The sequence below is a fragment of the Podarcis melisellensis genome (assembly GCF_964234715.1).
Source record: "Podarcis melisellensis genome assembly, chromosome: 3".
NCBI classification, from domain to species: Eukaryota; Metazoa; Chordata; class Lepidosauria; order Squamata; family Lacertidae; genus Podarcis; species Podarcis melisellensis.
The window spans coordinates 61780649-61795830 of record NC_138530.1 but is presented as its reverse complement, the minus strand read 5'-3'; the positions used below and the strand labels follow the sequence as shown (position 1 = coordinate 61795830).

Below are 15182 nucleotides of genomic sequence, written 5' to 3'. Positions count from 1 at the left end.
TACAATTTCAGTCACAGAGGCTGGATCTTTTGGTTGCTGAATTCAGAGGTGTTTAAAAAAACAGAATACAGAGCTCCCAGCTATAATGAAGAAAGACCTGTTACATCAAATCTAAGAGCAATAAAATCCAACATTTTAATTAGAGATTAGAATCAAATATATTTAGCATCTGACACACCCATTAAATGATTCCTTAGTAATCTCATGGAAAGGTCCTTGTATTTTCCCTTTACAGATATGAAGATCTCTGTAGAATTGTAGGTGCAGAGAAGACCAGGGAATGACTTTTCAGTCCTTTCTCCACAATGTCAGGCGCGTTGCACTGTCCCATAAGCTGGACTGCTACAGAGTCCAGTAGAATTCTCCATGCACTCCCACAGAAGAATCTCCAAGTAAATTTATTGGAAGCATATGACGAAATGCTCTCTTAGAGGAGGCCTTGCATTAGGAAAGGATGTGAGATAATGAAATTGAGCTAAGGAACATAGCAATTATTTTATCTTTTATTAAATAACAACAAAGAGGGTAATACTCTAATTTTGGATCTAACAGCCTCACAGTTAAGCTAGACAATTTACAACGCATAATGGTGGAGGGAATTCAGGCTGTTAACAGTCACCATATTTACCAACACTAATCTGGACGTAAGGATGAATATGTGATGCAAAAATTGGTGGCTGCTGTAAGAAGGATCTTGCCTCAGGGCAGTGATTGGATCTGATCTCTGTTGCTCAATCTATGGCTCACATGAGGCCAGCCAAGATTTTCTTATCCACCTATCATAACTGTCTTTTTCCACACTAGAGGCACTGTCTTGTGCCCAAGATGGAGGGGGGTCTGGTGTGTGTGGCGTGTGTGTGACATCATGTGCCTGGCACACATTTGTGACATCACACGCACACACATAATGTCGCATCATCAGGAGGAGACCAAGCATGGGGCCCAGTACAATGTGGTTTCAATGGCTGGTGGCTTCTCTCTCACGCGCAAGAGGAGCCCATGCCATGCTTGGCTCCATGATCAGCCTCCTTTGCCCCCTCAACATTGAGGGGGCCCGACCCCCTGCCAACAGATATTGAGGGGGCCGAAGACACCTTGGCCCTATAGAGCTGGCACGCCCAGTCTCCACAAATTTCTTTATTGCTCTTGTTAGCTACTGCTCTATTCCCATTTTGTGGAATGACAATTAACATACTCAGTATCAATTGAAAACAAGGTGATAAGGCTGGGATGCTGATGGCAACAGGGGCTAGGAGGTACAACACAGAATTTGGGTAGACAGCCCAGAGGGTATACCTCATCTCCCTGCAATTTGAGTAAAACTACCCTAAATTATCCTTTGTTCCTTTCCCACCCTATAATTTTACTAAAGGGGATATAAGTTACACCTAAATTTTGGCACCTTGGATGAACTTCATGATAAAAATCAAAGCTCTTCATGAAAAATTTGTAATACAAAATATTCTCAGATACTGTCATGGAAGGCTTAGAGGACACACAAGTTAGGAAGATAAATGAGAACTTTATCTTGTCTCTTTCTCAAGCATGAATATAAGAAACTCCTGACTCCACCCAGATATACAGTACCTACGTCAAGAGCAATATTGTGACGAAACAATCTAATGACACTATCCACACAGATACAAGGGCCAGCCAATATAGAAAGAAAAAAATTACCCATTTCTGCATTACTCATTTTGCTCTGTAAGTTGCAAGTTGACTAAAAAGCAGGTGCAACAAAGAGAAATAGTCTAAGTGTTCATATTACATTAATCAGAGAAAAAGACTTCCAAGCAACTACTCAGGCAACATTCTGGAAAACGTAAATCAGCTTTGCTTCTTGAGGTAATTACTCTGACCACAATAGTCAACACTTGCATATTAACCCCATTTCCCTCCTGGTGTAGCACTTTCAGAAAGAAAGGGATATTCATTTCCAGACAAGCATTCTGAAAACCCAGATGGCCTTGCAGATTGCCTAAATATTTAGGCCGCAATTTATTCCACTTAATTATATATTTTTAGCAAACAAGGCCAGCGTGAGCAGATTTTAAAAATAATTTCATTTTCACACAGTTACAAATCGTGTGTAGAGTACAGGCATGCAATCAACTTTATAACCTAACTATCATAAAGCTGAACAGGATGGTGCGCCTAGTTCTCTGATATGTGATTCAAACATGCAAAGGGCACTCTCCCCCATGTGTAAGCAGATCTATTAATCTATGAAGCTAACTTCCTGAGTAAGGTCATAGGTTCACCAAGACAAAGACTGCCTGCCTAATTAGTAATGGCTCTCTAAGCAGGTGCACCATTTATATGGGGCTGCTTGGGCTGACCCCCCCCCCAATTCTCACTTGGGGGCAAGGCCTCCTCAATATTACACAGCTGAGTGGGCCCTGTTGGCAGTGGCAGTCTCCATTGGGCAAGCCTCCTGCTGTAGCGGGGCTCATCAGGCCTTTCGGGGGGCATGACGGGCCCCGTCGGACCTCCTACCACCATGTAACACCACACATTCACGACGGGCCCCTGCAATATTGGGCGGAACCCAGCACGCTTGTCTCTAAGGGATTCAGGTAGAGATCTGTACAGCATGGCTACTCAAGATCTGTTTAGCTGGATATGCTAAGGATTAAACCAAGAACCTTCTGCAAGCAACTCATGGGGGTCCTGCCTACCATGTGCAGCTTAATGGTGCATTCCATTAATGCAAGGGCTAAATGTGTACATTGGAGCATTCATGGAGCACTGGAATGAGATAATGTGCTCTAGAGCCAATACATGCTTCATGCAACACAGTAAGTACACTGGTGTGATATTTTCAGTGGCACATTCCATGAAGCTGTAGTTCACTGTAGTATCCCAGTTTATTTCCATCATATGTTTCCCCTTCACACTTGAAACATTTTATTTTATGGTTATAAAATATTCAGAAAAATGTCCTGACATGAAAAAATCCATGTATATAATGATTTAGTATATGTTATTTGTAGTTTGATTAGTTTCTCAGATTTTTTAAATGATTTTGTAGGTTATATTGGCTTAACACCAAATTAGTTATTGTGTATGTTACTACTATGGGTATTCCACTTTTTGTGTTTTATAGCTCCTATTTTGGAACTGTGAAGTTTGTTGTTCTTACTGTTAATAAAAATCATATTAAAAAAAGAAAAGAAAATGAAAGCAATAAAATATCACACACACACAAAAGCACAGCTATGAAGTGTCAGGAGGTCCTACACACAAGTAGGGGTCTGACAGAGGCACATGTCCGACTGGCATGTTCTCTCCCTCCTGGTTGTTTGTTCGGGAGGTTCAAAAGCTTTCTCCAGCCCAAACATCACAGCAACTGATACCAAGAGGCATCAGCACGCTTCAGGATCGGCAGAGTATAGGCAGTCAGTGTACAGACTCAGTAGCGCAGCTTTTGGCTATACTATGTTTATTTACATATACACAAAAAATTCCTTCCAGTAGCACCTTAAAGACCAACTAAGTTAGTTCTTGGTATGAGCTTTCGTATGCATGCACACTTCTTCAGATACCTTCAGATACCTTCAGATACCTTCGTATCTGAAGAAGTGTGCATGCACACGAAAGCTCATACCAAGAACTAACTTAGTTGGTCTTTAAGGTGCTACTGGAAGGAATTTTTTTTTGTTTTGACTATGGCAGACCAACACGGCTACCTATCTGTACATATACACACTCAGAGCATCTTGACTCAGCTCCTTCCTCTTCAGCATCAGATAGCAAAGACAAAAGGACAAAAATCCTACATCACAGAAACACAGTAACAAAAACATCCTGTCTCCGTCACATCCCACAATGTGGAATGAAAACATACACCATCATGTGATAAAAACAATCCCATGACTGCAACACAAGGAATGAATCCTAACATGAATGCATAAAAGCAAGTGAAATAGAATGCATAAAAGCAAGCTAAATAGAGAAATCCAGACCTTTATAACCAGCCCTCAGAACTCTCCACACCCTTCTCAAATGCCTTTGCCTGTCCTAAGCATGTCCTTAGAATGTGATAGTGCTGCTTATTGCCATGGCAAAGCAATATGAGGCCTCCTAGAGGGTACCTGTACATTGTGCTTCATTTTCCTAAGAGGGCTAGAGATTTGCTTTTTTTGAAAAAATTAAAGTTCAAAGCCTGTATGTAGTTAGTTACAAACCTGTATGTTTTAATATAGCAATCAGTTTTAATATGAATTTGAAATAGAGAACGTGATTTAAAATCAGTAATTCAAAATAGATCCCTTTTCTTAATTCATGGTTTAAACCCATCCCAGTTGTAGTTCTATTTTTCTTATTTCTATTTGCTTATGGTAGCTCATCATAAAAAAGCTAAGCTGAATTCTACTCAATCCTTTGCTTATAGCTGGCTGCGCCCCCCCCCCCCCCGCAACCACTTTACCATATAATTAAAGAAATGGCAGGAACACATTTTGGCAAGTAATTTGCACAATACTACGTCATATCTTGATTTTGCAACCCACAATGATCAATGCCAAGTAGAGAGTAATGGTTGATTTAATCCACACCCTTGTATAATTTGGCTGACAATACTTCCTTTATCCCAAAGGCGCAGCAGTAATTATCCTAACATATACCAATTTCACATAAATATGAGTTATGTTCACTTGATAAAGCTTTGGAATCTTCAAAGTTTTGTAGCTATTGTGCTCAGTATTCTACATTTCCCCAGTTAAATATTTTAATTAACATGCCTAGAAAAAAACATGAAAAAACATGAAAAAGAACACATAATGGAGGAATCTGTGCGGTCTTGATTTCAACGTAAACAGATTAAGTAAGCCAAAAATTTTAAAGGCATGTTATTTGACATTTGCACTATTACTTTTAGAAAATTATCAGTCAACTAGAGGAATCTGGAAAGTCATATTTTTAAAAACAAACAAAAAAACCCAACCAAATTGGGGTGGGGGGAATAGCCAAATTGCTGTCATTACAGAAATAGCCATATAATGTTAAATAAACATTATCTTTAGCACATGCTAAAACATCTTTGTGATTAGAAGATCCCATTTAGAATTTTGTGTTTAAAAACCCAATCAGTTTTGTTAATCTTTTCATAAGGACAAACATGCCCTTTTATAACTTTCCAGTTGGTTCAGATCTCACTTTTTGCTGCACTTCTTTTCTGGAAAGCAAGATTCAGTAGTTTTCCTGGGCATTAGCTGAGTTGCCTTTAGTCAGCTCTAAATTATGCTTAGCTGAACTGAGTCTCCCCAGTCCTAAGAAAGAGGAAACATTTCTAGAGGTTAGTTGTTCTGACTGAGGAAATGATCCCATGTGGTTAACTCCTGAATCATGTCCAGATATAGCATAGGACCTGTCCAAAAGTAATAACTTATTAAGGTTTCAATGTACTTATTAGACTAGTTCCATTGATCAACAGCACTATGCTAGAATAAATAGGTTTAGAACTTCAAATGGGGATTCTCTAACTGTATTCAAACCTAGTAGACAATGATGCTGCCATAGAATCCAAGTATTTTAAATGCAATTTATTTCAGGAATTATCTTTCCTGTCCCTCCTTTCCATTCCTTCCCCTTATCTTCCTTTCATAATACCAAAGTGGAAAGTTTGATGAAGATGTTAACCCAGCATGTGACTGCTATGAAAAAGATGAGCTTGATTAAGTATACTTTTATCCCACCCTTATTTGTACAATCCCAGGGTAGCTTGAGAAGCACAGTGAGGAATTCAATGTTGCACTCATCTGATCATACCATCAGCAACAGCATGCAGGGTGGAAGCCCCGCTGTGGAAGCGGAAGTCCTTATGCAGGGCTTCATTTCCACTGGAAACTGCCTGATACTGAAGCAAGATCATTGGTCCATCTAGCTCAGTACTGCCTACGCTGACTGGCAGTGGCAGTCCAACCTGGAGAAGTTTGGCCCATTTGCATTCAAAGCCAGATGCTCTCCCACTGAGCTATGGCCCTTCCCTTATGTTTGAGCTATGATGAAAGCACAGAGCAATCCAACAATAATGAGCAGACAAAAAAAATGAATGCAGCCAAGCAATGCTCTTCATTGGAGCCACAGACTGCCGCATCTCCCTCTTCCAAAACCAGTCAGTGGGAAAGGAGGAGAAAAATCTAAAACTACACAGATACAAAGGCGCCAACTCTATAGGGCTATCTGCTGGGATGGGGCTGAGTTCCCCCACCCCCCAATCTTGAGAAGTGAAGGAGGCTGAGCTTATTCCTATGGTGAAATAATCAGGCAATAATTTAAAAAGTCTCAATGCCAAGTCTGCTTAACACAGATTCCTTTCTTCACAGTATATAGTTGATGGTGAAAGGTATGGAAAATGAATAATTCCCCTCAACCCATCTCTAGAAAAATAATGCATTGTAACAATGCAGCCTGGTGTTACAATGTCTCCAAAACTGAAGAGATTTTCTCATGGGAAAATCTAAGAACATATGCATTCTTTTTTATAGTAGATTTTCCTGCAATCCTGATTTTCAGGTCATGTATTTGAAAAGATCCATTAAAATAAGTTTGAGATATTGTTTATATTTCTGGAGTGTCATTCCTCTGACTTAAAGAATGCATTTTGCTTTTTAAAAGTGCTGTTAGATAGTCTTGCCAATAATGGATTATAGACACATGAGTGCACAGCTGTGACACGCCAAGGGGTTATGGCTTGAAATTGAGCTGCTGTCGAGATTGCTATCTTTGGCCGCATCTGAAGGGTGTAGAGCAATATCTCGTCCTAGAAGGGGAAGCTATACATTATTAACATACTGCACTCTGGGCACCACAGTTTAAGAAGGCTATGGACAGGTTGGAATGTGTGCAGAGGAGGAAGATGCAGATAATCAAGGGTCTGGAAACCAAGCCTTATGAGGAAGCTGGGTATGTTTAGCCTGGTAAAGAGGAGATCAAGAGGAGAAGGGCTGTCACATGAAAGATGGAGCAAGCTTGTTTTCTGCTGTTCCAGAGGGTAGGACTCGAACCAATGAATTCAAATGATAAATGAGACTATGATTAGACATCAGGAATAACTTTCTGATGGCAAGAGCTGTTTAACAGTGGAATGAAATATCTTGAAAGGTGGACTGCTTCATTGGGGTTTTAAACAGGTTGGATAGCCATCTGTCAGGGATTCTTTAGCTGTGATTCCTGAATTTCTGGGAGTTGGACTAGATGACCCTTGGTGTCCCACCCACCACTACAATTCTATGAGGTTTATAGGACATAAGTGCATGTCTTAAGGGAACTTAAATGTAATGATCAGAAAGCAGTGGTAATTAGGAATTCAAGGACAGGAAAACATTTCTCTTCAAAGGTTCATGAGTAGGAGCAGTGGGCAAATATATACTTGCTTGCAGCCTGCTACTACTGCCCTGAGTCTATGAACTGCCACCACATCCACCTCTCTTTTCCCGTCCTAAGACAAAGAAGATTATTCCAGAGCAGGCAGAGGCAGTGGTGATTATGAGTGCTCCCAGCCTTCAACAGTTTTTTGGTTGGGACTCCATTCACTTTATATGGATGTTAATGATCTGTATAGCAGTTTGAAACCAGCGGCGTTTCCTATCTTTTATTTTTCTGACTGTTTTGAGCAATTGCTGCTAAACACGGACTCCAGATCTTCTAATTCATTTCTGTTGAGTCTGCATAACATATATTATTTTTTATTTAGGCTCCAGCAGCATTATATATTTAAAGCAGTATCACGCCGCTTTAAACAGCCAGAGCTTCTCCCAAAGAATTCTGGGAACTGTAGTTTGTGAAGTGTGTTGAGTATTGTTAGACCTTTCTCCTCTCATAACTACCACTCCCAGAATTCCCAGGAAGACGGCTCGATTATTAAACCACTCTGAGAATTGCATCTCTGTGAAGGGAGTAGGGATCTCCTAGCAATCCTCAGTACCCTTAACAAACTTCAGTTCCCAGGATTCTTTGAGGAAGCCATGACTGTTTAAAGTGGTGTGATACTGCTTTAAAGATACAGTGCAGTATACAGTATAATCAAACAAACAAACAAACAAATAAAAACCACAACAATAAAACCAGTTCAATACACATTTTTTTGAAAGTAGATAAAAATGTGGCATTCTTAAAAGCACTTGGGGATTAGTTCAAAGTGTGCATGTTAAACATGTTAAAAATGTTAAAAAGCAATAATTGAGTATGCTTATTGAACATAATCACAGAAACCAAAATAAGAATATGCTACAAAAACAGAATAAATCACCTTACCGCTTTGAGTAGGAAGAGGATACAGAGGAATTGGTGGCTTGCCCAGTGTACTTGCCAAACTTAATTTGGAGTGTGGTGAAAGGAGAGATGGACTAGGAAGCAACGGACTGGAGCTGGTCTACAAAAGGAAAGGAAAGTTGTAATTTCCTCATTGGGACACAAAATTTACAGCAAAATTATTGTTAGATCAGTGCAAGAACAGAAAATTTCAATGGCTTGCTATTCAAAAAGATGATACAGTAGATTTTTTAAATTAACATTTGCAAAGACAATTATAAAAGATTATTGATTTCATCCTGTCTTCTAGAAAACACACACCAATATTTCCTTTGGGCACCCCATTTTGTTTTAATTGTTATATCAACACTGTTGCCTCCATGCTGCAAAGTAATAAATATGTCCACCTATTGTGGACCGATAGTCCTATATTATGCTTGTAATATAATTCTGCTGACATATTCTCAATTAGATTTAAGATATACCTACAAGAGTTTAGTTAACATTCCTCTCAGAGTTATTAGTTTTCTAGTAAATGCTTAGGTTTTCATTCATAAACCACACAAGTGGGATTGAATGGCTGGATAACTGACTCAGGGAAAAAATGGACCTAACTTAAATATTTGTTTACTTCCCCAATAGCAAATTGAACTCCACTTTTTCAGAGAAAACACGGCTAATCTAGTTCTTTTCACTTTATAAACACTCAAAACCTGTGACATTGAAATATGGGGTTACTGAAAAGTCCAAGATATCAAAATTGTTCAAGCTCTTGAGATCTTTGCTTAACCTCTCATTTAATACGCATGGTCTCAGTCTTTATGGGTTGATGAACGTGCCACACTGAGGGCACTTTGGCTCAAGGGCCAAACTGACTCTCTCCAGGTCACATCCCATCCCTGTCCTTGCTTCACATACTCCTTGAACGTTTTGATATGTCCATGAACTTCCATGACAACAGATTAAGAATGCCACGTATTAAGCAATATAAAAATATCATTAATAAACCAACAAACTCTTGCCTAGATGGAGTCTAGAAAGGGATGATTAGCCAACTTTACCAAGGTAATATTTGCACCCATTACTCTGCCCTTTTTTGCCTCTGGCCCCAGCCAACACTGGCATGTGGCCAGCAAAAGTTTGCCTAGAAGGGAAAAGGTTCTGTAGTCACCTTGTCTTATAATTTCAACTCTACTAGATTATTTACTTATTGCGACTAGATTAATTACTTGGTTCTGCAGTCAATCAGAAGACACATGCAGGTAACACCTTGCTAAAGATTAGCAGGCCTAGCTCTGGTCAATGCCTTGATCACCTGCGAAACACATTGTACTGCCTTGGGGTCCACAGCAGAAAAAAGGTGGGATATAAATGTAATGCAGTAATGGAAATTTGTTGATTTTCTAAGCTATGCATATTAGAACAATCTTTTCAAAAACTAAGCTGTGGTTCAACCGAGTCCTTTGTCTGCCAAAGCTCAGATTAGATTTAGGGCCAGTCCATGCTGCCAAATGCCTTCACATACAGAGGTATACTATAGCACGGTGTACCATGATCCTGGCTGTGCATATGGGAAATTACCACTGTGAATAATACTTCTGGAAAGTCATCATGGTGATGACTTCAAAAGGGCTCTATCAACACTCACTGGAAGGAGCAAGTTCACAGTTTTCAGGTGCTCCTGGATTCAACACTGTTGTTGGAGGCTCAGGTGGCCTCGGTGGCTAGGAGTGTCTTTTTTTCAGTTCCAGATAGTTTGCCAGCTACAAATCATTTTGGATAGAGATGACTTGGCCACTGTACTCTATGTTCTGATAACTTCCAGACTGAATTATTGCAACACACTCTACGTGTGGCTGGCCTTAAAGACGACTCAGAAACTTGTTGCTCCAAAATGCAGCAGCCAGATTCTGGCTGGGGTTCCATTTAGATCTCAAATAACCCGTTTTTTTAAAAGCTGCACTTGTTGCCAGTTGGTTTCTGGGCCAAATTCAAGGTTAGAATTTAAAGCCCCAAATGACTCAGGTCCCAAGTATCCAAAAGACTGCCTCCTTCCCTACAGAACCTCTCAGGTGCTGAGATTGGCATACGGCCCTATTAATAATTCCACCGCCCTCAGAGGGGGTGGCGGCCTGGGAGAAGGCATTCTCTATGGCAGCCTCTAAACTGTGGAACTCCCTACCCACAGAGGTGGGTCTGGCACCTTCATTATGCATGTTTTTACATTGGCTTTTGAATCTTGCTGTGTATGCTTTTAAAGGTAAAGGTAAAGGTAAAGGGACCCCCTGACCATTAGGTCCAGTCATGGCCAACTCTGGGGTTGTGGCGCTCATCTCGCTTTATTAGCCGAGGGAGCTGGCGTACAGCTTCCAGGTCATGTGGCCAGCATGATTAAGCTGTTTCTGGCGAACCAGAGCAGCGCACGGAAACACAGTTTACCTTCCCGCTGGAGTGGTACCTATTTATCTACTTGCACTTTGACGTGCTTTCAAACTGCTAGGTTGGCAGGAGCAGGGACTGAGCAACGGGAGCTCACCCCGTCACAGGGATTCGAACTGCCGACCTTCTGATGGGCAAGTCCTAGGCTCTGTGGTTTAACCCACAGTGTCACCTGCATCCCCTACCGCCACCCGCGTCCCCTATGCTTTTAGGGCCCACCTTATTTTTTATAGTTGTAAGCTGTTCTGAATTTTTTTTAATAATGTGTTTTAATGCTGTAACCCACCTTGGGGTGAAGGACAGGTAATAAATTAACATGGATAATGATGATTAGTTATTATTCAGAAAACTAATGTTTACAAGAAACAAATATACCAGTAATTCCTTACCCTCTTATATGTCTCTGCCTATGATTATCTGGTAGCAGCAGCAGCACTAATGTAAAATATGCCTTAACAGTTGTGCAATTTGGACTCCATAAAGAACAGAGGACTACAGATAAAATTAAATAGGAAGCTCCCTTGTGCACACCCACATGAAATGAATTAGTTCCATGAGAATTATTTAGAGCCAATCATATTCCCAACATAAATTTTAAACATTGACTTCGCCAAACATTCTACTGCCTAAAGGGAAGAATCTTCTGTTCTCATGAATGGGGTATGCATGTTCCTGATTCTCTCTGCTCCTGAGTCAATGGTCAGGCTCTTCTCTCCTGAAAATCCACTCAAACTACTTTTCTATGGGAACAAGCAGGTTGCAGAAAAAGGAGGCGGAGATACATCTGCTCACAACACCCCTCTCCCCAAAGTGAACAGCAGAAATACCTGACACTTACCAAATACAACCTAAGGAGCCAAGCACTTATTAGAGCTGCTACTGAGCTATTATCAGTTTGTGAGGCACATGAGCCAAATGGAAATATTTTACAGTATATTTTATGGTAAACAGGTTAAGTAGACACGTGCTTCTTGATGCTGCCTGGCTTTTACTTTCCCCCTCTCCTTCCTTTTAATCGGCCAGCATGTAAAAACATCTATGGGACAATCACAGTGAAGCAATCCACATTTCTGAAATGTAGGCTGTGGGAAGGGATTGCTAAACACCTTTTCAACAACAAGAAAAGGTTGGCTAAGATAGTTAACACCAATCAACTCATTTTTTCACAATGCACTGGGCTTGCTTCACCTATAAACCACAGTTTTATCACAGACAGTTTACTACAAAGTCTGAGTTGAGCAAAACTGCAAGTAGAAAAATGTCAGGGATGGGTTTGTGTATGTGTGCTTTTAAAGAGAAGGCCACATACTTTCTGCCAAGTTTAAACAAAGCTGCTTTGCATTTTGTCTTTGTATTATGGCAGTTCTATGTAAATTATGCAAATATTCATTTTCCATGGCCTAATTTTCATGTAAAAAAACTGAATTGTGCACAGAAATAAAGAGAATTGAAGCAAGTTCAAGTCCGGACAAGTGAATAACTATTTCTCTGGCATTTCTTTGATAATTCAGTGCTGTGACCTTTTCAACTAATGGAATCAAAATTTTCATATATGCTTGCAAGTCAAATTAGGCTGGCAAAGTCAGCACTATGCCTTTCCTTTTTGTTTTTAAGATTCCTTTTTGAAGTTTTGTGCCTTTGGGACAAGCTGTTCTTGAACAAACAGTAGTTCTTAAATCATGATTTCCTCAGACTAGGAAGCTGACAATAGTCAGCTATTAAAAAACTGCACTCTTTTGTTCAATACTGGAGCAGCCCCACATGCAAAACCACTCTAATACAAAAAATATAGTTTTGCAATATAATCTATGCAAACCTGAACTTTGATCCTACATATAAATATATTACTTGCTGCTATTTATATGTCACTTATTGCTCACAAAATAACGACAAGGAAGGCAAAGCCAATTAGTATCAGAAAAGAATTTACTGGAAAATATATTTTCCTATATTGAATTTTCCTAATGCATTTTGAGTATTTACAGTTCTCCTACGGGCAAATCATACATCATCATACATACAAGCCATCATAGAAAAAGCTGCTATCTAGCTATTTCCAAAGCAAGTGAGGATTTACTTGCATGTGGAAGATGCCCACCGGACTCTAAAATTAGAGTCTCGTTTCTCTGTGCAGTTTGCAGGCAGACGGCACCTCTCATACCCCTGTCTAGTCTTACTCCTGTGCACAATGCAAGTTGCTTGTACTCTGAAACATCCTGCACAACTGGCTTTGAGCAAACTTCTCAAAAGCTGTAGAAAAGAATCAACTACACTGCAGCACCATATTGGTGCCATCAGAGTTGGAGCCAATTTGCCCTCAGCAAACAGAAGGGTTCCTCCCATTAATAGATGAGGCTGCGATCTCATAGATGTTCCTTCTGGATTGAGGGGGAAGGTCTTTTCACTGATTCCCCTTCCCTCTGTAGGCACCACTTCCCATGCTGTTCAGAAGGGTCCCTCAACTACCATGAACTTAGTAGCACTTAAATGAACTCCGGATCCAACCCAAAACTAGTTGCAAATGAGACATGCAATGGGCCTGGATCATTCCCTTCCTCTCCCTTCTGGTTTCCTTTCTGTTCACTCCCATTACTTGGTAAGCATTCTGTGGATGCTGAGCATGCAAAGGCTCTACTGGGCTGGTTTGAAGAGATGCTGAGGCTTCCTTAAGTCTGCTGCTACCTTTCCTCTTGGCATGTGGATAGTGCTGTTTTGCCTATCCAAGGACCCAACTGCTTCAGATAACTGGGACTGCTCTGGCTATACAAAAGTGAGACTCCTACAAAGCATTGAAGTGGCGTGTTCCTCTTTGGTCTCGCTCTCCAGGATACTCAGTTGTATTTCCCCCCCCCCCATATTCTGCTTCTCCTCCAAGTCAGGCAGAGGGCCTTCTCGGTAGTGGCACCCTCCCTGTGGAAACCCTCCCTTCAGATATCAATAAAGAACTATACAACTTTTAGGAGACATCTGAAGGCAGCCCAGTATCGGGAAGCTTTTAATGTTTGATGCTTTATTATGTTTTATATATTCTGTAACCTGCTTAGAGTGGCCGGGGAAACCCCACCAGATGGACGGGGTATTAAATAATAATAATAATAATAATAATAATAATAATAATAATAAGCATGCTCAGTTCTCACTGGCGATTTTGGATCTTAGCCTGAACTTAGGCTCACCTCCACCACTGAAAGTGTTGTATTTTGGCAAGACGTGCCCTCCCCCAAATATTGATACCTCCAACCAGAGGCGCCAGGTTGCCCCCAAGATTGAGGGAGTCCAGCATGCGCCTGCAATATTAAGTGAGCTAGGTAGCAGTGGAGCAGAGATGCTGGGGAATCAAACTAGCAAGTATTTGATCATTCCAAAATGGGCTGCTAGTATTTGAACAGTGTTTGTGTGTGTGTGTGTGTGTGTGTGTGTGTGTGTGTGTGTCACATTTCCAAGCCTCCATGACGTGCAAGTGCTTGCCTCATCCTTGTCAGTGAGTGACTACATAAAGCCTATACATCAAAGCCCTGGTTTTGCTTTTTCTTGAATTTCAATAATAGAATCCATACTAGAAAACCTGGAAAATATTAAGAAGAATCAAATAAATTGAATGAAAGCTTTTAAACTGAATTTTATCACTGCTAAGGGGAAGACAAAGAGAGAGAAAAATTCTTTAAAGGTAGTTTGTATATTGAAATTATTATTGCCAAAAAAAGAATGGGTACAAATGGAAGAGAGGAGGGAAAGCAAAAGTGGAGGTCATTTATTAAACTTATTGAGATGAATATAAAAAAACCTGCAACTATGTCAAATGAAGGCAAATGTAAAATACTATGACTTTTATAAATACAATGATACATCTACATTTGAATAAGCCACACCTTTTCTCAGTCTCAAAAGATAACACATAATTATACATACTTTTGGGAAGTACAATATAAACATTTGTCACTTATAAGACATGCCAAAAATTGTAATTATGTTCGCTTCAATCAAGATTCAGAGAGGTCTTTCATTTAGTTCTGAAGCATTTACGGCATTTGCTTCTGGCAGCTATAAAAGTGTACAATGTGTGTGTGCCTATTTTGCCTTAAGTAAGAACAATATATTTACAGCTTTTTCATACTTAATTATATTGATCTCAGACGATAAATCCCTGAATTGTTGTGTCATGTATGTAAATCTTTTTACCACCTTGTAGCAACTTTTCTTGCACCTACTGGGATGCATAAAGCTATTGTGGCCCACCACTTGGAAATGGGACAGAAATAGGAAGCGCTGGAGGTAAACTACTGAGAGACAGCAAAGTGCATGCTATCTAGGAAATACCACACTTATCCCTACAGAGCAAGGTTATTGCTGCAAACCTGTCTGAAATGCAGCTAGAGAAGAGATAGTGTTACTATCTCTGGCTAGTGCACCTTGTAACAACATGCTTTCAAGATGCTATACATCTATTTGTGGGCTGTTGTTTTTATTATTATAAAATATTGTGCTTTTTT

At 40.1% G+C, this 15182-nt stretch overlaps 1 protein-coding gene and 1 long non-coding RNA gene across 5 annotated transcripts in view; one reads left to right on the top strand and one right to left on the bottom strand.

Annotated features, from left to right (window-relative positions):
- AHI1 (Abelson helper integration site 1) overlaps window positions 1–15182 on the bottom strand; it is a 64426-nt gene that overhangs the window by 18941 nt on the left and 30303 nt on the right. For all 4 annotated transcript variants that reach the window (XR_014167254.1, XM_081907056.1, XM_081907054.1 and 1 more), the window contains exon 19: window positions 8257–8374. Coding sequence is in view for 3 of the 4 variants with exons in the window: in XM_081907056.1 (XP_081763182.1) it covers window positions 8257–8374 (118 nt within the window). In the remaining variant the exon portion in view is untranslated. The remainder of the gene's footprint in view (window positions 1–8256; window positions 8375–15182) is intronic.
- LOC309367671 overlaps window positions 1–15182 on the top strand; it is a 73495-nt gene that overhangs the window by 46052 nt on the left and 12261 nt on the right. The window lies entirely within an intron of this gene.